General features: G+C 33.3%; 4 protein-coding genes across 10 annotated transcripts; 2 read left to right on the top strand and 2 right to left on the bottom strand.

Moving 5' to 3' along the window:
• Window positions 1-323: 323 nt before the first annotated feature.
• On the top strand, window positions 324-1110 carry LOC140810176 (uncharacterized). Its single transcript, XM_073168041.1, has one exon. It carries the CDS (start codon window positions 540-542, stop codon window positions 1044-1046), a length of 507 nt encoding a protein of 168 aa, XP_073024142.1. The 5' UTR covers window positions 324-539; the 3' UTR covers window positions 1047-1110.
• A 1749-nt stretch (window positions 1111-2859) lies between these two features.
• On the top strand, window positions 2860-6098 carry LOC140808711 (membrane-anchored ubiquitin-fold protein 6-like). 2 transcript variants are annotated; one of them, XM_073165900.1, is made up of 4 exons: window positions 2861-3070; window positions 3325-3557; window positions 4917-5087; window positions 5728-6098. In XM_073165900.1, exons 2-4 carry the CDS (start codon window positions 3428-3430, stop codon window positions 5781-5783), a joined length of 357 nt encoding a protein of 118 aa, XP_073022001.1. In that variant the 5' UTR covers window positions 2861-3070; window positions 3325-3427; the 3' UTR covers window positions 5784-6098. The 2 variants fall into 2 exon arrangements, with proteins under 2 accessions (XP_073022000.1, XP_073022001.1); XM_073165899.1 differs by having other exon boundaries at window positions 2860-3557.
• A 406-nt stretch (window positions 6099-6504) lies between these two features.
• Window positions 6505-18981, bottom strand: LOC140808707 (uncharacterized). Of its 4 annotated transcripts, none has more exons than XM_073165893.1 (12): window positions 18262-18981; window positions 17929-17990; window positions 17160-17321; window positions 16661-16861; window positions 15374-15496; window positions 14498-14535; window positions 14325-14424; window positions 9135-13787; window positions 8662-8796; window positions 8429-8527; window positions 8206-8348; window positions 6505-7016 (listed from the first exon to the last, which is right to left on the bottom strand). In XM_073165893.1, the coding sequence occupies exons 3-12, from the start codon at window positions 17235-17237 to the stop codon at window positions 6752-6754; spliced, it is 5835 nt and encodes a 1944-aa protein (XP_073021994.1). In that variant the 5' UTR covers window positions 17238-17321; window positions 17929-17990; window positions 18262-18981; the 3' UTR covers window positions 6505-6751. The 4 variants fall into 4 exon arrangements, with proteins under 4 accessions (XP_073021994.1, XP_073021991.1, XP_073021992.1 ...); XM_073165890.1 differs by lacking the exon at window positions 17929-17990 and having other exon boundaries at window positions 18262-18409; window positions 18538-18981; XM_073165891.1 differs by lacking the exon at window positions 17929-17990 and having other exon boundaries at window positions 18262-18409; window positions 18542-18981.
• Window positions 18982-24459: 5478 nt separating this feature from the next.
• Window positions 24460-27109, bottom strand: LOC140808710 (pentatricopeptide repeat-containing protein At4g18520, chloroplastic-like). Of its 3 annotated transcripts, none has more exons than XM_073165896.1 (2): window positions 26970-27109; window positions 24460-26455 (listed from the first exon to the last, which is right to left on the bottom strand). In XM_073165896.1, exon 2 carries the CDS (start codon window positions 26380-26382, stop codon window positions 24499-24501), a length of 1884 nt encoding a protein of 627 aa, XP_073021997.1. In that variant the 5' UTR covers window positions 26383-26455; window positions 26970-27109; the 3' UTR covers window positions 24460-24498. The 3 variants fall into 3 exon arrangements, with proteins under 3 accessions (XP_073021997.1, XP_073021998.1, XP_073021999.1); XM_073165897.1 differs by lacking the exon at window positions 26970-27109 and adding an exon at window positions 26788-26933; XM_073165898.1 differs by lacking the exon at window positions 26970-27109 and adding an exon at window positions 26628-26775.
• Between the last annotated feature and the right edge of the window lie 729 nt (window positions 27110-27838).

The following is a 27838-nucleotide window of genomic DNA, read 5'->3' as shown; positions in this document are numbered from 1 at the left end:
ACATAAAAATTATGTACAAACAGGGCGTGTATTTCTTTTGGATTATAGTTAACCAATAAGATGAAATTAATGTGTAGTGCACACTGTACACTGAACCTAACTATGCCATTAATACAACGTATTTTTTTGACAAAATTAATGCTAATTACTTTGCTCTGTAACGAGTAAATTTCCCCATTTTTCCCTTGATATGTAACTTAACTATATTACGTACTTGTTTTTCTAAGAAAAAACTAAATAAATTTATAAAGAACATTATATATTAATATACTCCAAATCGAAATTAATTCAAATAGTATCCCAATTACCAAATCCAAAAATCACCCATTTCCCGGTGATGCATATTACTATACCATTAGCTGTCAATGCCACTCTCTCTCTGTATTCAATACAATACATCTGTACTCTTTCTTCTCCAATTTTTCCTGTATATATATGAATCAATGGCCCCAACCTCCATGCACAAACAAGACCATTCAACTGAATTCTCCCCATTTTTCAATTTTTACCCCTTCTTTTCCTGATGCGTAACTGCCCGGATGGGTGATTTTCTTGATTGCGTTGGGTTGGAGAGCTGCGTCGATCTCAAACCCGATGTAGAAAGCCCAAAGACGTGCGGCGGTGGGGCATGTATCCGTCGTAGGAGCGAAGTGGCGGAGAAGGGGTACCCGCCGCCGATGCATCACGCGGCTTGGGTGATGAGGAAGTATTGTACGAGTGATGGGAGGTTGATAATCAAAGAAGAGAAACCCGAGCGAGGCGAATATTTCGAGGTTCATCGGTGCAATGGACGACTCGTACTGAATCTGGTACCGCTCGACGACGACATTTCTGAGGAGCCACCACCTTTCGCTGAAGAAGGATGCGAAGAGGAAGAAGTACTTGTGGATGATGAAAGTTCAGGTGACAGAATCGACGGTGGGAATGAAGGGATCGAAAAAGGAGATGATCGGACGGTGGAAGAAGCGGCACCGGAGTGCTTCAAGGGTAACAGTTGCAATGGGTTTAGGGTTGCAGTGCCGGCGTTTAAGCCTGTAATTACATGAGCATCATTTTGTTTCTGTTTTCTTTAATTTTTCGATTTATAATTTTGATTTTTTTCCCCTTGAGTTGAATAATTTTTTGGATACCTTATTCAATATTTTTTTTCTTCTTTCATAATTCGGTGTTTTAATTTTCATTATACAATTATTATTTCCATATAACTAGTAAGACACAGTTAAATCAAATTAGATACACTATAAAATAACATATAATTTAAATAACAAGTCATATTTCATGCAAGGAATTGATGGGAAATGGAAACCCTGTCTAGTATATTTTATTAAAAAAATCATAATATTATGCATGCAGGCTGCAGCACGATATGTTTTTAAAGTAAAATAAATTGCATCGTAGTACTGTTGCTGAATATCAAAGATAATATATTCATTATAGTAAAAACGTTAAATTTTGTTATAGCAAATGGTTGGTCACACTAATATCGCTTTACCCACACACAAAAAAAAATGAGCAAGTGTAATTTAAAATTATTTAATTAACAACAGTGTATAAGAATTTAACTATTTAAGCATTATATTTGATAATTATATTGATATCATAAATATCATTCACTAGCTAGATAAACTTTTAATTGATATTCAAATTTACTCTCATGTGTTAATAATTAAGATGTAAAAAATTAAATAGTTTGCTTAAAAACTTCTCAAAATTTCTTCTCAATGTTACATTATTATCAGGTGGAGCAAATGTTAATGGCATTGCACGGTCTTGGTGCACAACAAACCACCAAGAAAAATTCATCATGAAATTATAATTAAAATCAAATTAAAAAAATAAATTTAAATTTTAAATAGGCTGACTAAAACAATACAAACTAGAAGATCTGATTATAAAAACATCATACATTATATAGTTAGATAATGTTTATATTATTTGAATATTCATGTTTTATAGTTTTATCGAATAATATTGTATCACTTGTTTGACATTCGGACCACCATTTTCGGGAGAAGAAAAATTCGAATTTGCTAAATCCAATTTCTGGCCGAACAGAGACGAATCTTGATTTGTCAATCTTTCATCCACGACACAATGATTGATATGTAACTTTGTATATAAAATAATATAAGTTTGAACTTTTAATAGATAGTTAATTAATTAATTCCGATCATATTAAAGATATGTAGCTTTTGTTAGGTGTCGATATGTGGGATAAATACGTTTGATAAAATCCCGAAAAATCATTTGAATTCCCAGGAAATACAATCGAATTTGAAACAGTCTTTCAATTAGGTTAATAAAATCCTCCAAATACTAATTTTGTTTTAAATCTCATTCCATCAAATATTTGAAACGATATCTACAAATTTAATCAAAATTTGGAATTTATATCTTATGAATTATGTGGTGAAGTTAGAGTTGTCAAATTAGATTATGTCTATCGGATTGACTCACCTTTCTTATCGGTTTGACAATTTATTGTCTCGTCTAAATTACGACTCAACCCCGACAAATATTATTTTATGGTGGATTGAGAGTCAACCCGTCAAACCCATCAAATATGACTAAAAATTAACGAGTTGACAATCTCTTAGTCCGCTCAAATTATATGTTATCGTCATGAGTTATGACATGTTACGAGCTGGTTGTCCTGACTTGATGTCCGTTTTGACAATTCTAATTTCCAGGTGAAGTAATGAATATGTTGAATTATATATATATATATATATATATATATATATATATATATATATATATATATATAATTTTTGAATAAAAAATTTACGAGCTCCAAGTGTTCACTGAACGTGTAAATAGTGTCATTAATGCTTTTTCATACAGATTAGGTAAATAGGACTTGAATCTTACTTGGCCTTCTTCCATTATTGGATCCTCTTTGGTTTTTAACAATTTCATCATTTCCACATCATCCAATAAAAAAATACCGTTCATCGAACAAGAACTTTCTCCTTTCATCTGACGAGGGCTTGATTTTTCTTTTAAGTCTGCGTTTACCATTTCTTTATCAGAATCTTCAGGCCCAAAAAGAAAAAAACTAAAAACGGTGGTAAAAATTCTTTAATTTTTTGTTGTCTTTGATGCCACCACGCAGTTTTTGGAGTCAAAAAATATTTCCACAAATCTAATCAAGCAATATGGTTGTTTTATTGCTAAAATTTAGTCAGTTTTGATCTGGGAACTCGATTATTTTTGCAGCTGACTGAAAGAAAAATTGATTAGAGTGTTGAAAGTTTTGTACTTTTTGATTGACCGAGCAAGATTCATAGGCTATTCTACAAGTTCTGATCTGGGTTTTTTTAGGTGGTCTGAATTTCTTGAACTGCGTTTTGTGAGGCGCTGCGGTGGATTTGGTTTGTGGGTTACAAGTATTTTTGAGGTTATATTTGGTTGTAAGATTTGATACATGGCTGTGGATGAATGGGTTGACCTCAAATTCAGACTAGCTGATGGTAGTGACATGGGACCAAGCAAATATAATTCATGTGCAACTGTGGCATCCTTGAAGGAGAAGATTGTCGCTCAATGGCCCAAAGGTTGTCTTTTTTTTATTTATGTTTATATTTTGGCTATTTTTTATGAAGATAAGGTTGATTATTGTGCAATTTGTTCTAGTTCTAGATTGTTTGTGATTTTAGTTGGTCTTTAGTTCTATGTTTCATGTAGACACTGGTAGATTTGTTCATTAACTGGAGCTAAGGAGTTTAGTTTTTGATACTGAAATTTTGGCATGTCCCATGGGACAATACAGACTGGAATTTTTAATATTTTTTCGTTTTATAAGAGCTGTATTACGTATATATCTTGAAAATATTTTCGTCCTCCTTTGTTTTTAGTTACAAGTGTATAGATCCAATTTATCTCAATTCAGTTTCTTGATTTTCAATATCCTTTTCTAAAGGAGCTAGAAATATAAAAAATGACCGTTCTCATGGGAGCTATTTTAAAGGGGATAGATATATGTGACAGGCATTAGCTTCTTGGTTTAAATTCCATTAATTTCTCATTCGAACACATCATTGATTTCATGGCAGATCCTAATATTTTTGTCATGGGTAAATGGAACCTCTGATAAAGTTATCCGTTTTGATTTCATGCCATGATGAAGATACATCCCTCTCCCTGTCATTTTCCACCTATATTGTTCTTCTATCGAGGATCGCATCAATCAGTAGGCTTTGATATGGTCTCACCGTAGGTATCTGGATCTATTCCAGTCAGACAACTTTCTACCGCCTTGTTATCTCGCATCTTAGATCAAAGCATAAGCTGGTCAATCATCAATCATCAAATCTTTTATCGATTCCTTATTTTTTAAAAACCTCTTAGGGACATCATATATTAATCTCAATTTTTCCTCTTTTGAGTATTATTGCCAGCACTTAATGTGAATGAGTGATAACCCCATAGGATAGAGGGCGTACTTAAAAATTAGAGTAATTTGTGACATTACTTAATTGCAAAACAGCACCTCATATGAAAAAGATTTTAAGACCTGAAATCTCTCTTCAAATTAAATGAAGACTCCTTGGGGTATCGCTCAAGTCATCCTTTCTGGTGTGGGGTATCCAACCTTTGAATATCAATGCTTGTAGGCCTAGAATTTGTTTATTTTGACAGTTTTTTTAAATGTGGAATCTTCCTTACACTTTGCCTTGTCTTCTCTCTGTTTTCCTTCGCACTTCAAAAGCCATTTTGATGTCCATTTACGCACAAGCATCAAATTACTTCTATTTGAGCTCACTTCCTTCCATTTCTGGGAAGGAGAAGTTGAAAGGTGGTAGTGGAAGTGATAGTAAATGTTTTTTCACTAGTTCAATATGTTATTAGTTTCTTTCTTATTCTAAATTTTTATTTCTCTGTGATGATGTATCGTACTTACATTTGAAATGCAGATAAAGAAAACGGACCCAAATCCATAAATGACATAAAGCTCATTAATGCGGGAAAAATACTGGAAAATAATAAAACACTTGGTGAATCGCGAGTTCCAATTAGTGAAGTTCCCGGAGGTGTCATCACCATGCATGTTGTTGTGCGACCTCCTCTTCCAGACAAAAATAGTGGTAATAATAAACACTCACATTTTTTTTTGTAAAATTTTCAAATCTTTTTATTCTATCATGCGTGTGTAAAAGCATTCACCTTGGAAAAGAAGGATCATGCGATTCATGATTTGATAATGTTTATTTATTTTGAGTTGTCGACATCAAAACATAAGTCAAACCTCTAGAGACTTTGCTTGTAATTTTGCTTTAAGCACTATCTTGCATGATTATTTCTGATGACAGTGTGCTTTGGGCATATAATTTTTTAATGAAAAAAGTTCCTCTAGTTGATTGTTGCTGTCTTGCTGATTGGCTGCCAAGCTTGAGTAACAGGAACATGTAATATATGACTGTTTTGACATTTATGTGGGTCAAAATATCTTGTGCGATCCATATATGGCCGAAAGCCGAACTGTAGTTACCCACTCTCATACGACAGACTGAAGAGTTGAGGCAAGCTGTCACATATAAGAGTTCGAGCGTGGAAATGTGAGGCACTGTTAGATTTGGATTGGACAATATGAATTTCTCGCATCTTTACCTTGGATTCAATACACTTAAACCCTAGAAACTCATGCTATTTATTGGAAATTCCAGGCCCTTGTATGATATTCTATAGACATACTATTGACTAATATTGAAGGTGCTCTTGTTACAGATAAGCTGCGGGATAACTCCAAGAAGAATGGCGGATGTGCATGCTCCATCTTGTAACCGACAAGTCTTCTTTATCTATTGTGCTTCCCTATACGTTTGCATCACCCGAAGTTACTGGATTTCATTCAAAAGCATTGCACGTGTTTAGTAGATTCATTCACAAGTTATAGGCTTACCGGATTATCGTCCTACAGTATCGAGTTTGGATGAAATATCATGCAGTTATGTTGGCATTTTAAGAAGCAGACAGAAGTTGAGTCTTGTCCAAGGTTGAATTGTGTTTCTTGATTTTTTTTAATATATAGCATTTGTTTCAGAAGTGTGATATCTTTTCCAGGCATGTTAATAAGATTTGCTGACTTATTTACTTCATATGTTGAGCAGCTGGGAATGGGATTTTGTACCTAGATTCATGTCAGAGGAATGGATCTTTTTAAATAAGAAATTAGATTCACTGATAAAGCTGGACATAGCTTCCATCTCAAAATTTCAGCCTCAAATTGCTGACAAATCAAAATATTAAGGTTTAGCATCGTTATTTTAAACTTTTTGAGCTTTGCTCCCCTCAGATTTGGCAAAGTCCCTCCACATACTTTAGATATTTGGATAAATACACATTTTGTTTACATTTATGCGAGCATGACGTTGAAGTTCACGTGTGCTAAATTCAATTCATACCTTAATAGAAAACTGAAAACCTACCAAGTGTAGCCTTTCAGATATATGCAAAAAAATAAAATACAGTGATTAATATAAATAATAGAATTCAACTTTCGAGTATGGGAAAATTCATGCATATTCATTGATACTCTTCTATACACCATAAATGAAAATATATTCATTTCTTACAAAGGCCTATCTGCTAAGGACTGTTTTTTGCCGGTACAATACATGGCCAACTGCAACGATAATTTACAAGGATGACTGCATTAAGCTATCCCATTCCCACCAAATGATATTGGAAGTGTCAATTTCTGGCACGATAAAATGGCCAAATCTAGGCGCGAAGAGGGATTTTGAAAATATCAGTCAACAGATGATGTCCGATTTAAGGTTACATCTTTCCTTGATGCTCGAACATTCTTTAGCGTCATCTTGAGTTTCTGTCTCTCACCTTCAACCTCGGCAAACTGAAGACTGAGTCGAGAGTACCGATGGTGCATCTCCCTCAGTTCAGTCTCTACCATTGCATGCCTTCCCTTGAGTTCCAACATCTCTTTGATCAGCTCGTTGATATCTCTGAAGCTTTTGAACACCGATTCCTCATCACCATGTTGTTTCAAGAAAGAACTGTGATATGCAGCAAATACATATTCAAACATCGTGTGTGGCATTAATTATAGTTGTGATGTTTATCAAAAGAGTTAGTAGATAAAAAGGCCTAAACTAAGCATCCATCATCAACCTAGTGAAATATATAAGAATTGCATATCACGAGTTTTGGACTTGCAACATCCTCACTTGGATACCGTGTGACTTAAATAGAACTAGAAGAAAACTATGCAAAAAATTTCAACCTTATTCACGTAGCAAAGGAAATGATAAAGGGCTTGATGACAGCTCCTTTTAGCAATCCCTTGGATGACAATTTACATCTTTTTAAATTCAATCAAAATAATAATATTACTATGTTCGTTGTACAATGGAAAAAGAGGGTTTTTTTCTTCTGAAGGTTGTAATCAAATTCTAATAGCTGAGCTATAGAATACTAGAAATATAAGAAAAGAGAATCAATCACCACAAAAAAATTCAAATTATCCAGCCATGAGGTCCTATATCTCCCAGACAATGTCTAGAGGGTTACAACCAATGATTTCAAAAACGAGATTTGGCATGAAGTGCAAGTAAAAACGTAACAATTTGATAAAAAGTGAGAAAAAATGGGTCAAAGCCATGATCATTTAAGCACGTCTGATGTACAAAAAATGCTAATTCTTTAGTTTTAATATTCTTAATGAAATAAAATAGAAAATATATATATATATATATAAAATAGAAAAAAAAATATATATATATATATATCTGTGTGTGTGTGTGTGTTTTTTTTTTTTTTTAAATCTGAAATTTTTCAGCTGAAAAAACTCGAGCCCATTCATTTCCCCCCAACATAAAATATATAGATTTAATGTTCAATTTATTAGGTCTATATATTATTTTATCTATTATTTTTATCAAGATAATTAAAATTATATTAAATGCATCTTTACATTTAATTTTCGATAAATACAAATAAGTTTATAATGCTTGATACTTAACCTCGAACGATTCGTTACGCTTACTGTTTTTTAGAACCTTGGCTAAACTTTTATTAATCCCTCTAGATTTATAATATAAATATCACAATCTTTTTTAGTCAAGCTATTGCTGGATGAATATGCTGCATTTCTTGATGCAGCATCTACGTACTTGAGATTAGTGATGCAAATGCCAATAAAATCTTAGTCTGCAATTCTCGCCACAGAAGTTGTAAAGGACATACCTCTGAAATTGGGTGTTCAATTTCTTATTTGCCTTCAAAGATTCGGCAAGCGCAATTTCCAAATCAAGAACCCTTTTTAATGCATTCCCACTACTGGAGATGTCATTGAACAAGGGAAACATGTTTCTGAGCTCTTCATTTGCCTTAAAAGGAGCATAATGAAACAGAAATGAAACTCCTGCTGACACATTACAATATAGTCACAAATGATTCAGAAGCTTACCTTTTCTAACTGAATAATTTCTCTTTGAGGAACTTGAAGATTCGGATCCACCTCATGATCTATGTGAAAGTCTATATTTTCTTTTTTCATCTTTTCCAGCTGCAGGAGAAAAGGCACTAAATTATGATGGAATCTCATCAATATATTACATTAAAACCTACTTTCAGAAGCAGACTTTCAGAAGTAAACATTTAGCTCCCTGATAGCCTGAGACTTTTCAAGACAAGAAATACCTCTTCTTGTAAGTGCTCCAGGCTAGATTTCAATATATGGGATCCTAAACAATCACTTTTCACATCCGAGTTTTTTCCATTACTCCATGGGTGTTCTCCTACAGCTGCCTCGGGAATCTGATGCTTGCCTCCATCCTGGAGGTGTTAAAATCATTTCACAGAAAATAAAAAAGAAGAGGATATCCAAATTACATATACCTTTCAGTGGCATCATAATCAATTCCAAATTTTCCCACTTAAAAGATTATTAGCTACAGAAAGAGGCAGCTGTGCATCAACTAATATAGCTTAAACTAGTAAGCATCAAGAACATATGAAAAAAGGAGTGGAGGTTATGGAGCTCCCTTACTAGGGGAGGTCAACAAGTAAAAGGAAGCACGATGAGAGGCTCATCGCTGCATATGTGATTTGCAGTTTTAATTTCTAAATCATTCGAAAAAGTGGTAAAAAAATCACAGCTTAGAAGATAGTACCTGAAAAGTCCGCAACTCTACAGCCTTTGCTAAATCTGCATCATCATCAGCCAAGGTCGACGTTGCACGTATTCTTTTACCACTGTAAGTAGACTTGTTGTGATCTAAGACAATAGGGGATGATTTCTGAGGTAACTCGTTCACTGAATATCCCACGTCAATCACAGAACCATTTTCATGTTTTTTAACTTTTGTATGATTCTCCAACTGTACTTTTGCCAAGTTAATTTCAACAGCAAGTTGAGATTTCTCTGCTTCACAATCTTGTAAATAAGCTTCAAGCTTTCCTTTTTCTTCCTTGCAACACTCTAAGCTAAGCAATGCACATTCAAGTTCAGCTCTTACGCGGTCATAATCTTTGCTCATTTCACGTTTTTCTGCAAGTACCAACTGCAATTCTTTTTCGATGTCCATGATTTTGTGCGATAGCTCCTCGTTCCGCTTCAAGTTCACAGCTTCAGACTTCTTCCTATTTTCAACTTCATCACTAGCATCTTGCAATTTTAGAAACATCTCTTCTCCATGTTTTTTGGATATAGAAAGCTTTTGCTTCAGTTCTTGAAGTTGAGTTTCGTGCTGTTCTTTCATGAATGCAACTCGCAGTGAATCATGCACAGCAACCGAATTCCCTTCAGCTTCTTTTTTCTCACAAGCCAGACGCAATTCATTTTCAGCCTCATCTTTTAGTTCCTTCAAGTGGATGGACAAGTTTTTAAATTCCTCAGTCTTCAAAACCTGTTCAGAGAGCATATGTGAAATTTCATCGCATTGGGAACGTAACTCCATCACCGTGTCTTTGTAATCCTCCAGCAGCACTGTATCAGTACACTGTTCATTCAGTTTGCCTTTGAGTACTAAAATTAAAATTTCCAATTCTTCTTTTGAAACTGTCAAGCAACTGATATGCTTTTCAGCATCTATCATCATATTTTTCATCTTTTCGACCTCAGAAGCTTGTAAGATTTTATCCAAGGAGCTACTGTTTTCCACTGTTGCCAACTTACGCTTGCACTCCTCAAGTTGATTCTCGACATCATCGTTAGAAACAGAAAGAAGCTTGTTTTGAGCTTTAGCAACTTCAACTTCAGACTCGAGGCTTTTAAGATTTTTCATCAAGTTATCTCTTTCTTCACTTAAATGAGCTTCACTGGAGCGGTATCTCTTTTCAGCATCTATCATCATATTTTTCAGCTTTTCTACCTCAGAAGCTTGTAAGATCTTATCCAAGGAGCTGCTGTTTTCCACTGTTGCCAACTTACTCTTGCACTCCTCAAGTTGATTCTTGAGATCTTCTTCGTAAACAGAAAGAAGCCTATTTTGAGCTTCAGCGACTTCAGATTCAGACTCGAGCCTTTTAAGAATTTTCATCAAGTTTTCTCTTTCTTCACTTAAATGAGCTTCACTGGTGCGGTATCGATTCAACGTAACCTCCAATTCATGATACCTCTCCCGTTCCTCCCTGAGAGAACTCTCTGAGAGCACAAGCTGCTGGGAATATTTTTTGCAGAGGGATCTGTACTGGTTTGAGACATAAGTCAGCTCAACATCTGCGGCAAGCGAGTAATCATAAAGCAAAAGTAGCTGGCATTCAAGACTAGATTGATCAGAAATTTGATGGTGAAGTTCTTTCATAAGCTCCATTTGCTGCTCCAAAAGATGAGCAAGTCTAGATTTCTCCAACTCTAGATCTAATGCTAGGCCCCTAGTATGAACAAGTTCGACGTTTTTCTGTTCCAAATAAATAAGTTTAGCATGATCCTTATTCAACTGAGAAGTAAGATCTTTAATTTTTCCCTCCAGTTCATCTCTGTAAACCTTCCCTCTTTGCAACTCATCATTCAAATTGCTCAAACTTTCCTTCAGATAAGTAAACTCAGATGAAATCTTGACAGATTTTTCATCTTCATTCTTCAAGGATACAAGAAGTTCTCGTTTTTCTTGCATCAGTGCACAGATAGCTGATTTACTACTCCCAAGCTCCTCAACCAGAGCATCCAAGCATGCAGTCTCTTGGGTAAAGTGACCATTTTTACATGTCAGTTCCTGCATTCGATCTTCCAACAAACCAAGATCAGCTAAAAGTGATTTGCTTTGCTGCACATACTTCTCTTCAATTTCAAAACTGAACTGGAATTTTTTGTCAATAGATTCGAGTTGAGTTTGAAGTTTCTCTACAAGGGCATTGGACGCATCAAGCTTAGTCACCATATCATGCATGTCACTCTTAAACTTTTGCTTCATTGACATAATTTCCAATCTGGCCGTGACTATTTCACCTTCGAGATTTTTATTTTGTTCAATCAGTTGAAAAATTCTTCCACATGCATTATGCTGGATCTCTTCTAACTGCAAGATGGAATCTTTCGTGTCTATGTGCTTGAAATCGAGACAGTGTGAATTAGTCAAAACACAAACTTTTTTATTGTAGGACTCCAACAGATTCGCCAACTTATCTTGCATAAAGCTGATATGATCATCTTGATTTTCCTTCAAAGATGCCAACTCATCTGATTCAGATTTCAGGATACTCCACTTTTCCTCCAAAAGCGACAATTCATTTTGAAGTTTCTCCTTTTCAAATGCTTCTTGTTTCAAGGAAAGAGACAGCGCAACATTCTCAGTTAAATAAGTTTCAATTTTGCTTTGGCAACTTCTGTATTCCATTTTAATAATTTCCAAATCTTTCACCTTCTCAGAAAATAGATTATTTTCCTCAGACAAAATTTCCAATTTATCTTCTAAAAGCTGGTTTTGCAAAGCCAATTCACTACGTTGAGAAATGCAACTAGATTTGTACTCATTAAGTCTATGAATGTCATCTGAGGCTTCATTCAACCTCATCATCAACTGATTCTGAGAAGCATTTAAAAGTTCCAACTCTGCTACAAATTCATCCATTTTCCCCTTCATTATGCCAATTTCAGCATTTGCTTCAAGTAGCGATTCTTTCAATGTTTTTGAGTATATATCCAAGTTCAAGTTCACATTACACATTTCGATAAGTTCTGCTTCAACCTTTTGATAAAGCTCTTCCTGCAAGGAGAAGGATCTCTTCAAGTCTTCCAAAAGAATATCTCCACCTAGAGATTTTCTCCTGTCACCCCAACATTGATTCTGATGCTGAGGTACATGTTTTGCATCATAATCTTCAGGATTCTTCAAAAAATTATGGTTCCCTTGCAAATTTAATTCTGAAGGTTGTATAAAAGCCTGCTTGATGAGGTTTTCATTTGTCTCATGCATAGATACAACCTGTGAAGAAAGCAGCTCAAGGTCCTTTTGCAATTTATCCACGGCAATCGAGTAATTTAAGCGGGCTCTTCTCAGAGTGGCTTCTGAAGAGGAAACCATTCTCTGAAGCTCCTTGTTGAGGACTTCCAAATCATGCCTCTCATTACAAAATTGTATCATCTTCTGATTCATTTCTTGATGTGACGACTCTATTTCAACTCTGCAGGAAGACAAAGCATGCAGGCAAGTTGAATGTTCATTTCTGAGGTGCTGCAACTCTCCCACCATTTGCTTCTGATTTTCTTCCAGTTCCTGGATAAGTGTTTCATAATAACATTCCATTTGATCCATTTTTCTGATAAGACCTTCCTTTTCAACTTTTGCCTCATCCAATTCCCTAACAAGATCAAATATTTGGCCTTTCAACGCATCCATAGCACCTGAAGGGTCAGAGACAGGAGGGGGAATACGGAAATGCTGAAGAATACTTTCGGGATGACACAAATCCAAACCAAATCCATTTTCGGATGCGTAGTCTGTATGCTCATCTGTGCATATTTCTCGGATCTCCTTCACATCTGTGCTTTCTGATGGCACCACATGTAGCAAGTTTGTTGCATCCCCATTTCCTTGTTTGACACTCCGCAGAATACTGAGCAATGCCTCCAACTCCGAGTAAATCAGCCTACCGTCACAACCATCAGCGAAAATGTAAGTCTTGCCTTGAAGTTCTCTTATCTTGCCCTCTGCTACAGAGATTACCTTTAAAAATTGAAGCTTCACATCCTCAAGCAAGTGATAATTCCGATCGTCACTTGTTTCTGAAATGGCAATCTGAGGGATAGATTTTAAATCTTTAAGCATGTTAATATCATCCTTGAGTTTCAGGCACTCTAATTTCATAGCTGAAACTTCTTTTGCCAGTTCTTCACCCAAAAAAAGCTCAGAAGTAAGGAGGTGGGAAAAATTTTGCGTTTCAGTGCCTAATTCACCGGCTAGACTTTGCAAAGAACTGACTTCCAACTTAAGGCCTAAAAAGGATGATTCAGCCAATCCCAGACTTTCTCTAAGTCGATTGTTATCCTCACGAGCAATTGCCAACTCATTATCAAAGGAATAGACCGAATCCCAGATGAAAGCAGAATCACTACTCCCTTGGGCCATATTCTGAGGTTCAGATGAATCTCCTTTCTCTGAATGAGGACTTTGACAATGAGAAAGAGTTTGTAGATCTTTAAACATTATTTTGAGGCTATCAACATCTTGTATGCTGGAAGTATCATGCTTCTCAGCAAATATACTTTCTGATGTATTGGATGAACCATCAAATCCAGCAGCCGAGTCGGCATACTCTTCATTCAGGTCCGCGTATTCCTCAAGGGAAGAGAGATCATTAGCATCTGATCTACGACTTGCACTGACCTAAAAAATAGAGAACGAACTCTGCGAAATAAGATGATAGAAAATTTAAACCCATGCAGCCAAACACACAACAAAACTCTGACATCGAAGATTTCCAGATCAAGTGATGAGAAATTTAGATTCTACAAACTAGACAAAGCAATGGATCAACGTGGTGAGAGAATGAAATTGCAAACATCATATGGAGTATCATAATAGATAAAATAAATCATTTAAGAAAAATACCATTCTAATTTCATTCATTATTTATTTATTCATTTATTGTTATAGTTGCCAAATATGTCTCCTGTCTCCCACAAAGGCAACAGAGACTCTTGTCCCCTTGTACTAGTAATCCTCCATCATAATATATCAGTAAGAAATTGACCTGATTTTCACAATTAGTCTCGGTTTACACGTTATCTGACAGGTTATATCAAAAAGAATATTTAATGCAAGTTGTGTAGATTGACCAAACTAGGAAATGAACAAACAGCAAAGCAGGGCCACAGGGAAAATCGAAAATAATCTGACAATATAAGTTTGATCACAGGAGACCTCTTCAGTATGTCGTATTTTCCCAGTATTATTATGACCACGGCTATCGTCCCCTGATTGCAATCCCCTTTCTCTGTGATCTCTCTGCTGCTCAAATTCCCTGTGAGCATTAATTTTTAATTTCAATTCACTGTACAAAAAAAGGTTAGTCTTTTTTAGTCTTGGTTCAGTACCTAAAGCCGGTTTTTGAGGTCAGGAGCTGGACAGTAACCTGGATGCAGATGCAATAAATCAAGATATTATATAAGGAGTAGCAAACATGTAACATTATAATGATAGGCAAAAGCATAAACAACCAAAAGGATGGCCGCATGAGAAATGTCGTCAAATGCGGCCAGAAAATTAGAAGAGTAGAAACATAGGTAACGGACATGAGGGCAAGAGTTAAAATGTCAACAGGCAATTTTTTCAACCATCAGCGTGTCATAATCAGCTTCAACATTTCCAAACACGCAAGTCATTGGCCTAGATCAAATGTAAAATACATTATACCATATAGTTTATAATACCTACCCCAACCAGGGTGACATTTTGAGTGAAATTTCCAGAAAACTAACCACCATGCTTATCTAATTACTATGAGCGAGTACCGATATCAAAATAGCAACAGACAAAGAAGAGGATGAAGAAAAAAATAATAACTAGAGAGAGTGGAAGCTTTATAAGCAAGTATATTTCTCTATCGACCTTTTCCTTTTTTGAGGGTGGAAAGGCCGATTCTAAATTCAAAATTTTGTAGCAAGTTTGCATCTGCTCTTAGGAAAACAAGAGATTTGTAGGCTAGCAAGGAGAGCTTTTTAATGGTTAAATAGTGCACATTTTTCTTTCCAAGTGGAAGTGGATGATGCACAGTATGTAGAAGAGTGATAGTTGGATGCTGTCTATTATCAACTAGCTAAAGTTAAATCACCACAAGAGTCCAAGTCAATAGTCAACTCCTAAGATGAATGTTTAAAAAGGTACAAAGTTGTAAAAAAATTAATGTGCTCATCGTGTAACAGAATTAAATCAATGGTAAAAATGCGATTCGCGAACTTTATGTCCCTCACATGTAATATAGTTCCAAAATCGCATCCATGAAGCGAGAGTGCCACAGCAGAAGGCTTCAGAGCATCAACATGATCAGAAAGATCAATCGTGGCTTCTCCAAGGATGCTAGCCCGTGAAGCGCCCTGGAATCAATGAATTTGGGGGAAATACTGATATTGTTGTGATTAAAGATGGGAAGATAAACAGAAGAGCAAAAACCTTCACAAATGTGTACAAAGTCCTCTACATGAATTTTATTTATAGAAAAATATAGAGAATAATATTAAGATAGTGTTTAATCCCATAGATCGAATATTTACTATTGGCCCTTTTGCTACTCGAGAATGATTGAACAATCATGCCAGGCCCATGTGTTTTTTCTTGCTGCATAATGGAACAAAAAAGATAAAAATTCTGCCACTAGCTCTGACTTTGACATTCTGTTAATGATTACTGGAGGGATATATCAGTACTGAAACATAAGAACTATTTAGTAGACATTAACAAGAAAGTATGACTGAAGTGAATCCATTAGTACGTGTGGCAAATATATCGATAGACCATGAGTAACATCTAATACTAAGATTCGATTCTCCAAATTCCAACACGGTTCTCTGAAACCATTACATTTAAGTTTGCTATAATTATGATACTCCAACCTTTTCGAAATAACAAGTTCTATCCAGTTTAGCCTTTTAAAATCCTCGTTTTCCATTCAGATATCCTAAGTTCGAAGTTTTGGTAAAAGCTCTTAGCAGTCATCTACATGAATTTGCTTTCTCCCTTCAAACCTCATCACACTTCACCTGAATGATAGAACTTGTGATATTTAAGCTTCTTGATTCGGCTTTTCTTAGATTTCCTTCGATTTATTTTGGCCTAAGATTAGACTAGCTTGGTAAAGTTCAAATCAACATGTCCAGAACAGGGGAAGGCTACAGCTTGATGGGCAGTCCAATCGATATTAATGACAGAATACAATGTTTGTTAAGCAAAGTGAAATTACTGGAACACACGTTTTATGACGAAATTCATATGGTACTCGTGCCTTAGACTGAATAAAATTCTCGTAACTTGGAACTAGCAAGAAGACATCTAAATTTTATGATGCTATATTTGTAAAGTGTTTCAACAAAGAAAATGATTCAATTCTTGGCAATTGGTAATGTATTAACCATACGAATGACATGGAGAGGCTTATTTTATCAATATTCTTAACCATATTAAATAGTTCAAAATTTAATCAGGAAGTTTGAAAAGATCGGTGACAGAAAAAGAATATAAGTAGTATCACTATTGAAACATACCATGGCCACAACAAGTTTATATAGCTTCTCATCATATTGCTTGCTTTTAGAATCTTGAAGAAGCCTTGTGGTTTCATAAATAGGATCAGCCCATTTACATGTCCCATTTCTTACATTAGCTTTGGTTGTCTTTGCTGTTGGTTTGCCAGAATCAGCAGGGATGAATGATATAAACAACTTATCCCACCCATTCTGTGGAACCTGAGACATCAAACATAAAATGTCGGTCAGTCATTGCAAACTCATTGTTTAGGAACCAAATAAATGTTCATCCACTTCATAGCTAGTCAGTATCTTTAGAGCAGGTCCAACGTACAAGACTGCTAGTACTTCTCAAAAATTAAACAAAAATCTACAAACAGTACAACCTATTGAAAATAGTGTCTGAACAAAAATTAACAGGAGTGTTGGTATGGTAAACACAACCAGACACTCAGAAAGAGTAAGTCTTAGACAAGAAGTCGTCATATATGGAAATGAAATTTATGAGAAATCATACATGTGTGGCATGAAATTGCAGCCGAAAGACCACTTTCACTTTGGTCTTATCAAGTTTCCACTTGGTTATCTTTGACATTATATCAAACCTAATTCAAGCATCAACTGAAACAGCAAATCTTGAACTTAGATGAAGATAATACCCAGAAAACCTCCCCAAAACCTGCAATGTGTAATAGAAAATTGTCATGACCATAATCAAAGAAAATAAATATATACTACAGTCTACACTAACAGCATTGATATTAATTGGTGTATGTTACAATCATGAAAATACGGCGCAATCCTCATGAAAATTTGATAGACTTCTGATTATCAAACAATGTTTTGATAAGACATGAATTTACATATTCGCATCTGATTAACCATGCATTGACACTAACTGTATATAGAATTAGATTCCATTACTAACATTAAGTGAATGTCTCTGAAATTGTTAAAGTTAAGAAAGTACTAAAACTCGGCTGCATTGCTAAGCATTAAATTTTGGTTCTCTTTTTACAATGTTGGTTGCATGAGATTAGAATTATTTCCACAAAAGCAGTAATTTTGAAAGCGGAAACTATGGCATCTTACTGAACTTATACAGTTTAACTGATAATTCTAATGTATCCTGATCAATCCAACCTGCAATTCAGTTATAGCACAATGTCTGATATGAACGCACTTGCATCTTGTCAGTAACCTAAAAAGGATGCTAAAGTCTTGAAGAAATGGCAGCGATTAATCGAATTACAAAAATAAGAAACTATAAGAACATAAGAGAAGACCTTTCATTCTGACTGAATCAAAATTGGAGCACCGTAAACCAATCCTTTTTTAAGCGCATGAACTGCGATGAACCCGTAAAGCACAGAGCACAAAATATTTTCTCAAAAATCAAGATCTTACGAGATAATTCACTTCAACAAGGTAATACCATAAGCATCAATAGCAGAGAGAGTGAGACAGAGAGAGGGATCATATCAAAATTCAAGAAAGAATTTACTTGTTACAAATAATGAATTCAAAGCCCAGATCTTAAAAATGCAAGCAAAACTGATTCAACTTACGAAATAATATCTATATAATTCAAGCATCTATGAAGTTAGAAACAGAAATACCTTTTCCTCGAAATGCAAGGGGCCGCTCCTCAAGTTTTTCTTTAAATTGACACAGGGAGCGCTAACAACGCCCCCCAGACGATCCTGGACACAGCAAAAGACCAACTGAAACCCAGAAAAGACTTGTCTTGAAAATGTGCCAGAGAATCTGAAAATGTGATAACTAGAAATCAAAACGAATGCAGGTGTTGCCAAAAGTCCAAGAACAAAAAGATAAACAAGTGGTAAATCCACTGCAGCAATTATGTCAAATCATTTAAAAAACAGAGACTGAACCTACTATACACAGATAAATCTCAGTGACACTGCTCACTTTTAAAATAGCTCACACCTCATTTTCGGAATAAAAATTTTTAATAAGGGAACAGTGAAGAAAAAGAAAAAAGAAACACCAATTTTCAAGAACTTGATTTAGTAAAAGAAAAGGAGGTTAGGAATCGTCTAGGTACCTAATCACGGATCTAAGGTGGGGGGCAGCTTGAAATGCAAGTCAAAATAAAAATTGAAAAAGAAAAGAGGGAATCTTTGTAGGAAAGAGAAGGGTGTCAGCAATGGAGGTGGAGTAAAAATTCAGGAAGATCGCTGTCTATGCCAAATTACACCATACGAAAACGGGCAAAATTAATTTTCTTAGTTGGGTTCCGAATGTACGAGGTTATTAAAGTTGAAATCCCGCCAGGTTTTCAATGTAATTAGTTGGTGGATTACAGCTTTCTTGGTTTGGTTATAATATAGAGCTTGGGAAGAGAAAATTACCTAAAATAATATACATGCAGTTGCTTTATTTATTTACTTTTTATTTGGTTGTTTTCCCCCTTTTGCAACTTTTATTTGGGTTTTTTGGGACTTGAGGAGGATATTTTTGGGTGGATCTATCATCTATGCAACATATTTGTTTTTCCCCCCTTTTTTAAATATTTAATAATGGTTAAGTAAAGAAAAAAATTAGAAAACATCAAATATTTCTTTTTTTCCCCCCTTTTTTAAATATTTGATAATGGGTGGGTAAAGAAAAAAATTAGAAAACATCACATATTTCTTTTTTTTTTTTTTAAAAAAGAGAGAGATCCGCATGCATGGTTAGATATATTTTTTTATTAACTAATAACACATCGAACGTAAATTGTGATGTATTATTAGTAAGTACAGTCTTAAATAAGAACTTGTGGTTAATTATATACATACAAAATGGGGCTGATTTTCCATTTAAAATCAATGTTACAGACTACTTGGGTTTTTTAATTGTTTACAGTATATATGTTAAAAGATTAATAAAATAAGGTAAAAAAAAAATTTTTAACAAACTAATGTGTCACGCCATTGGAGATGGCGTGACTTGCTTTTTTTTTTAAAAAAAAAAAGCAAGTAATGGCGTGACTTGCTAAATTAATTTTTTTTTTTTAAAAAAAAAAAAAAGCAAGTCACGCCATTGGAGATGGCGTGACTTGCTAAATTAATTTTTTTAAAAAAGCAAGTCACGCCATCTCCAATGGCGTGACTTGCTTAATTTTAATTTTTTTTTAAATATGTGACGCTTAGTAAATAGGCGTGACTTGTTGAATTTTTTTTAAAATAATTGTTGGACGTTTGGGATAAAGAACTGTTGCATGTGAAATACTGACAAACCCTGTAATCAATAATGCATACATCTTTTTTTTTTCTTTTACAAAGAAGACGATAAACAAATTTGAATTAAAATTTGCGTGATAAAGTGATCTGATGTATCAAATCAATAATGCATACATCTTTTTTTTCTTTTACAAAGAAGACGATAAAAAAATTTGAATTAAAATTTGCGTGATAAAGTGATGTGATGTATCACTGATAACTTTTAACATGGTGTGTTTTTTATCTGATGAAAATTTGTTTATATATGTTTGCCCTCGGTGCAAATGTATTATTCTTGTGCTTCTATCATTCTTCGTTTCTCTGCATTTAAATGCATCGTTATTGTGCATTCCTTTAAATGCATCGTTATTGTGCATTCCTGTAGATTTTGGTTCGATGTTTGATCAAATAATTGCAGCACATGAGGTCTATATGTTTTAAATTAAGTTTGTGGTTTAATATTTGATTAAAATCTTTAATTTATTTATTTGTGATTATATATTTGCAGATAAAATTTTGATTTTGAACTTCTATTTGAGGTACGCGTTGATATAACTTAATTTATTTGACTATTCAAATATAAATTATGAATTTGTCATCATCTTACGTTTTGAGTTTATGATTAAAATTTTTAATTATGTTTCTATGTATTATTAGTTATTTTTATTATTTTAAATGATAATAAAAATAGTTATTGTTGTTGTTTTATACAGGTAGTATATAAAAAAAAATTAGTATAACGATTTATTTATTTTACACCAATGATATAAATGTTTTTGTTATAAATACGGTTAATATTGTTTTTAATTACTTAAATGTAAATAAATATTACAATTAATTTCATATGTTATTATTTTATCTGACATGCGTAGTATCAAAAATTTATATTATAAAAATTATTATTTATATTATTATTGACTTATAAGATACAACTAAAAAATATATTTTTTGTATTTCAGAATAATAATCAACTTTTTTTTTTAAAATAATAATAATACTTTTATTTATAATTATTATTGATGTTGTTGTTTTATAAGGATAGCATATAAAAAATTAAGTATTACAATTTTATTTTACACAAGTAATATAAAATTTATTAGTATAAATTTTGTATTTTTGCTTTTAATTTATTAAACATAGAATTAGTTGTATATTTAATTTATTTAATTATTATTTTATTCAACATACGTATTTGTGAAAACTTAATATTATTAAAATATTATTTTATTATAATTAACTTGTAAGATATAAATAAGAAATACGATTTTTTATTTTATAATAAAAATAACACTTACAATTGTAATTCTTATGGTTTTTTGTTTTATTTAGGTATGTTATAAAAAAAAATATTACTCTTGATTTATTTTACACAAATAACATAAAATCTATTATTATAATTTTTTTTTATTAATTTATTAAATAAAAATAAGTAGTATGATTTTATTATCGACTTAATTTGTATTTAGTAGGACCTATTATTATTTTACATAACCAAAATAAAATTTATTATTTCTAAAAACTTTATTTAAAAAATATACATATAAATGATTTTAGTATTAAATTATTTTCCTATTTAGTATGAAATTTATTATCATAATTATTTTTTATTAGTAATTAATTACTAAATAAAAAAAATATTATTATTGATAGTAGTTGTTCAGTAAAACAAAATAAGCATTGTCGTCATTATTATTATAATTATTCTTAATAAAAATGAAAGTATATGTAAATTAATTTTTATAGTGTATTATTTTGTTATATTTCGCATTTTGTTATTCAATTGAAATTTTATAAAAAAATTTATTACCTTTTTATTTTGTGTGACCTATTGATTTTTTTATAGGAATGGACAGTGTGTCGGTGATTTTATTCGTAGGTGGTAATGTTATTATAGGACATCACACCGTAAAATATAGTACCACTGCATTGAGGGTAACACGAATATCAAGATCTATTAATTTGCATGAGTTGAAAGAAATAGTATACCGTCTGACAAATATTGAAAGTTCAAAATTTAATTTAAAATTGTCAACAAAATATTCCTACATGGATAAGTCACATTGCGTAGAAGTGCATCTTGACATCAATGATGACAACAATTTACAGTTTATGCTGGATTCTATTAACGAAATGCGGTGTATTGAATTGTATATCGAAAAGGATTTCGTTGAGCATAATGTAGATGTTGAGGTTCCTGAATCATACATTCCATGTATAACTGAAGGGTTCGATTCGATGGGATTTCATGATGAAGCTGGTACTTCCGCTGCTGCTTTTATAACGTTTTTTCGTAAAATAATTAAAAAAATTCATATCACTCTAACACACGAATTACAATTAAAATTTTTATAACGTTTTTTCGTAAAATTTTAAAAAAATCCAAACAAGCATATGTTAATAATTAATAAAACTGCAACTCATTTTTTTTACCGTAACATGGTTCTTCAATAACATCACAAATTATTTTTTTTAAAAAAACTAATCAAGTCACGTGTGCTTCCAAAACAGATAAAACATATGAGTTTAAATTTTCTCACTACCATCCAATTATCAACAAATAAATTTGCAGCTTTTGACCATATTGTATCGATCAACGATACAAATATTTTTTTTAAATAATTAATTTCATTTTTTTTAAATTTTTTTAATCATAGAAAATAAATAAGAGAAATATGATTTTTTATACGTTTTTTTATTAATGGAAGAAATATATTTTTTTAAATAATTAAATTAAATTTTTTTTAAATTTTTTTAATCATAAAAAATAAATAAAGGAAGTGTGATTTTTTTTAAAACATAAGGGAAGTCACGCCTAATTGGTTGGCGTGACTTTCCTTTTTTTAAAAAATTATTAATTTCAAAGGGAAGTCACGCCTACCAAGTAGGCGTGACTCCCATTTTTTTTAAAAATTATTATTATTCAAAAGGAAGTCACGTTTTTTTAAAATTATTTGAAAAATCACGCCTTTTTTTAAAAAAAAAACAATAACGCTAGTTTTTTTTAACAATAATACAAATTATTAATGGAAGTGTGCAAATTATCAAAAAAATAATAAGGAAAGTTGCTTCTTTAAAAAAATTAGTAATTTTTAAAAAATTAGTAATTTTTAAAAAATCACGTAATTATTAAAATTGAAAAAAAATTAAATAACACTACAAAATTAGTCTAACATAAATAATAATTTCATTTATAAAATTAATCATTAAAATATTAATTTATGTAAGTATACATACCTTGATATAAGTTGTCCAAATAAAAGAAACCTGCAAAAACAAAAAAAAATATGTGTTGAGTCCGCGTCTTTTGAAAAATATGCGAAATGTAAAAATAGAAATTGAAACATATACAAAAACTTACCGATGAAAAAAACGAGAAGAGTGAATGAAAAATATGAAACGAGTGAATGAAAAGAATGAAACAAGTGTTCAATTTATAGTAGAAAATTTATAATATCATAATAAATTCGAAATTTTTAAAAATATGGTCTCCGCAGCTTTCAACATGTGAATTTAATGTGTCGCAGCTTTAATAATGTGTAGTCCGAAATTTAATGTGTCGCAGCTTTTATCACATGTAGTCTTGTTGGATAGCTTTTCACATGTGGTGATAAAGCAAATGACTTGCTTATTTAAAAATAAAAATTTAACAGCAAGTCACGCCTCTTGAAGAGGCGTGACTTGTTTTATTTTTTTTTAAAAAAAATTTAACAACAAGTCACGTCTCTTAAAAAAAATAAAACAAGTCACGCCTCTTGAAGAGGCGTGACACATTATATTGTTAAATTTTTATTTTTTACATTATTTTATTAAACTTGTACCAAATGTGACGTAAACTGTTAAAAAACCCCAGACTACTTACAGTGATTTCAGCGGGTTGACTATTTATAGTACGAATTCAGCGAATATAGATGCATATGTAGCTGCATAAATCAACCGCCTAGGCTGCTCGAAATCCATCCAGAGATTAATATTTATTTGCAAAAGTTCATCTCTTCAAATCTAATTTCTATTATCATGATATTTCAAATACATTAGCATTATACTATTATGTTTGTCAATATTTTTTTTAAAAAAAACATGTACCTTAGTCTGTATTTCAAACTAATGTTATATATTTTGAATTTGAATCAAATACAAGTGAAGTGTTGGAAAAATATAGAGATAAAATAGAAGAATAATCAAGGATACTAAAAACAAAAATCGTCTGAGTGGCCGCCTAAGTGCTTAGGCACCTTCTGCCTACCGCATGATGTTTTTTACAACACCGATGAATACTACATTGGAATACTTCTATCTAACATAGCCAATACACCAAAACAGCACACAATTTAAGCAGACCAAACTGCAAACATTAAGGATATATGTATATGTGTGTGATATACAAGAGTAACTTCACAAGTTTTGAGGTATTAAAAAAAGCTGAGCTGGCCTTTGTTCCTCGTCGATCTATTTCTTACTTCATTCGTGATGATGTGAGAAAATGACTCCCTTAGGAAAGTTCAGCTACGAGGTCGTGAAATCTTCCAACATCTCAAGCTCTAAATCTTAGGTTTACATTAGGAACCATGCATGTAACACTTACACAGGGTCAATCAGAATGTATTTCCCGAAATCTGTTAAAGAGGATCTTTATGACTGCAAACGATGCTGTGATGATAAACATTTGTCCCACTCAAAATCTCCACAGGAAGAAAGAACGGTTGAGAGGATGTAATCATCCACCTCAATGCCCTCAGCTCGCATTTGATACATGAGCCTCAAAGCCTCGCCACAAAGCCCATTCCTTGCATATGCTACGATCATCGACTTCCAGGAAACCAAGTTCTTCTCAGGCATGCTATCGAAGACCTGAACCGCATCCGAAAGATACCCACATTTAGAATACATATGAACTAAAGCACTGCCCACAAACACGTTCGATAATTCAGGGCTCTTGTTTATGGAGGAATGGATTAGCCTCCCTTGGTTAATATTTTCTAGTTTAGCACATGCCTTCAGCGCCGATGAATAAGTATATGGATTGGGTTCCACACCATCACCCAGCATTTCCTTTAAGTACTCAAGGGCCTCGTACTCATGACCAAGGAGGGAACAACCAGAAATCATTGCAGTCCATGAAACTACATCTTTATCGGGCAGGTATTGGAGAACCTTAGATGCTGACACATAATCCCCACATTTGCAATAAAGCCACACAAGTGCACTACCTATGAAAATATTGCTTGGTGAAAAGGTCTTGAAAACCTGTGCATGCGCTTCTTTTCCTAATGACAAAGCCTGGAGTAAACCGCAAGCTCGGAGAATACTAACCATGGTTAAGTTGTTTGCAAATACCTTCAATCTCCCCATCATACGGAACAGTCTAATGGCGCCCTCACCATTCCCATTACGAGCATATCCTGCTATAATAGAAGTCCAAGTGACAGCATTTTTCCATTTCATTCTATCAAAGAGTGTTCTGGAGTCCACTATTTCTCCACACTTTGCATACATATCCAGCAGTGAAGTCCCAACATAAACATCCATATCATATGAATTCTTCACAATGGTTCCATGTAATTGTCTACCAAATTTCAGTGCTTGTTCTTCACCACAGGCATTCAACAAGCTAGAGACAGTAAACTCGTTTGGATCAAGTCCATCAGATATCATCCTCAAAAACATGGCAAATGCGTCCTGCCCTCTTCCGTGTTGTGAATAAGCTGTAATTATCGTAGTCCAACAAATTACATCCCATCTTTCCATTCCATCAAATACAAGAAAAGCACCATCCAAATCACCACATTGAGCGTAAAAATGTAAGATGGCGCTATTTAAGATTAAACTACCCGATTGCCTCTTTATTACAGATTGACTCTTTATTACAGAAGCATGAAGTTGCCTTCCAAGTTCATAATCAAAGGTCTTGCTACACAAATTTAACATGCACACAAATGTCTTGGAGTTTCCCACAAACCCACTGGTAATAAACTCACAGTACAATCTCAAAGCTTCATCATTTATCCCATATCTCTGGTATCCATTAAGCATTGCCGTCCAGGAAACAACATTTCTCTCCAACATATAATCAAACACCCCACGAGCTGACACCAAATCCCCAAATTTCACATACACGCTGATCAAGTTATTATTAACAAAAACTACTGGATCTCTCATAATCTTAACAACCAAGGCATGCATTTTCCTAACCTCTTCAGTATTAGAACAAGTCTGAACCCAATGGCAAAATGTGCTGGAGTCAATTGGTTGAATAATTGGATTAGTCTTGTATACATGCACATTGTAGTAATCATCCACATTTTCTGGAGATACATATAGAGCATGTGAACGAGTAAAAAAAGGTGGCTTCTTGGAAACGTTGGGGAAATTCAATATGTGAGTGTAATGGGCTATATACTGAACTTCTGTTCTATGGACTTTATTTCCGCGTATTGGTGGAATGAATAACAGAGTATCAAGTGGACAAGGCGGCTGATTTTGATATAGCAGGGAGCTATACAATGGAGAGAACATCGAAAAGAATTTTTCTGACTATTTCCCAGAAAGTGTTGGCCTACAAACCGGATAACTTCTCTCCTCTGGCCCTCTGGCAACAATGTAAAAGAGTATTCAAAATCCAACTGTAGTATTAGTAAATCCACCATAAATTTAAAAACTTCTTCAATCTTCACCATGAAAAAGCTCGAAATAAAAATCCACAAAATTCTTTTAACACCTAATAATAATTAAGCTAAAAAAGATATGTTTAATCGGCTAACCGTAAAATCCACAGGACACGATATTTTCAAAGCAGGACATATTAACCAGTAAACACCGCAATGCGGACAGAATATTTTAACATGTAAACTGCATAAGAATTATTTAACATGTGAACCGCGAACATTTCCAAGTTTGGTAGAATAAATACTAAATAAGAACCTTGACCGACGTAAATGGTCCCGTAAAAAGTTTCCAACTGCTCATAATTTTTCCCCAAACCACATAACAACAGGAATGCATTCATTAACTGTTCCGAGCAGACACACAAAAAAGAAAAAAGAAAAGAAATCAAAGCAAAAAAAAAAAATCTCAGAAATTCAGGCCATTCAATTAGAACTCACAGAACATTATCATCAATCGAGCTCCGTATCATTCCAGTTTTTTCCTTAACCGAATCATTCCACCAAGCACACGAACAGATAGAGTAGAAGCCTGCTTATGCAGAGTCCAGTGAGGGAGATTTTAAAAAGCAGTGGGCGACCACATATGAATTGGGCCAATTTAAACGATGTAATGAGCCTCCAACCACATCTAAATTGGGCCAATTTAAACGATGTAATGAGCCTCCAACCACATATGAATTGGGCCAATTTAAACGATGTAATGGGCCTCCAATCCTATATAAATAAATATCTTCCAACATTAGTTTCAGTGAGGAAAAGGACAAAGGAAAAACGACGAAAGCAAAAATGAGTTTCACATATCTTTCCTTCTCTCTTTCTTTGAACAAACATTTTCTTTTTGAAAAGATAACGTTAGGAATAAACGCAAAGACCTTTTGTCACATAATTGCCATAAAGAAAAGAAACAATCATGAAAGGAAAACACAAAGACAATAATTTCTTCTTCTTCATCTTCTTTTTTTTTTTTTTGTGGAGCAAAATGAAATTTATTTGTGTGTGTGTGTATGCTTGAAATACTCGAATGGATGTGTCTCTTCTTTAATGGCAAGTTATATGTCTAAATTACAGATCAAATTTAATATAGGAAAATATTAATCGTTCCTTTTAAATATATAAAAAAAATCAGAATATATAATTTTAAACATAGTAATTAACATTATGACAAAAATTTGTGTGAGACAATCTCACGGGTCGTATTTTGTGAGACAGATCTTTTATTTGGGTCATCCATAAAAAAATATTACTTTTTCTGTCAAGAGTATTACTTTTTATTGTGAATATCGGTAGGGTTGACTCATCTCATAGAT

The sequence above is a fragment of the Primulina eburnea genome, chromosome 13 (genome assembly GCF_022965805.1).
Source record: "Primulina eburnea isolate SZY01 chromosome 13, ASM2296580v1, whole genome shotgun sequence".
Classification (NCBI taxonomy): Eukaryota; Viridiplantae; Streptophyta; class Magnoliopsida; order Lamiales; family Gesneriaceae; genus Primulina; species Primulina eburnea.
Note: the sequence above shows the minus strand (reverse complement) of the source record. Positions and strands in the feature narration are given on the sequence as shown.

Coding starts and splice junctions, on each gene's coding strand:
- LOC140810176 (XM_073168041.1), top strand. CDS start 540: ATGGGTGATTTTCTTGATTGCGTTGGGTTGGAGAGCTGCGTCGATCTC.
- LOC140808707 (XM_073165893.1), bottom strand. CDS start 17,237: ATGTCAAAGATAACCAAGTGGAAACTTGATAAGACCAAAGTGAAAGTG. Junction 15,497..16,660: donor ATAAACTTGTTGTGGCCATG/GTATGTTTCAAT, acceptor CATTGATTCCAG/GGCGCTTCACGGGCTAGCAT. Junction 8,797..9,134: donor TAGAGTTGCGGACTTTTCAG/GTACTATCTTCT, acceptor TAACACCTCCAG/GATGGAGGCAAGCATCAGAT.
- LOC140808711 (XM_073165899.1), top strand. CDS start 3,428: ATGGCTGTGGATGAATGGGTTGACCTCAAATTCAGACTAGCTGATGGT. Junction 3,558..4,916: donor TGTCGCTCAATGGCCCAAAG/GTTGTCTTTTTT, acceptor TTTGAAATGCAG/ATAAAGAAAACGGACCCAAA. Junction 5,088..5,727: donor TCTTCCAGACAAAAATAGTG/GTAATAATAAAC, acceptor CTCTTGTTACAG/ATAAGCTGCGGGATAACTCC.
- LOC140808710 (XM_073165896.1), bottom strand. CDS start 26,382: ATGTTCTCTCCATTGTATAGCTCCCTGCTATATCAAAATCAGCCGCCT.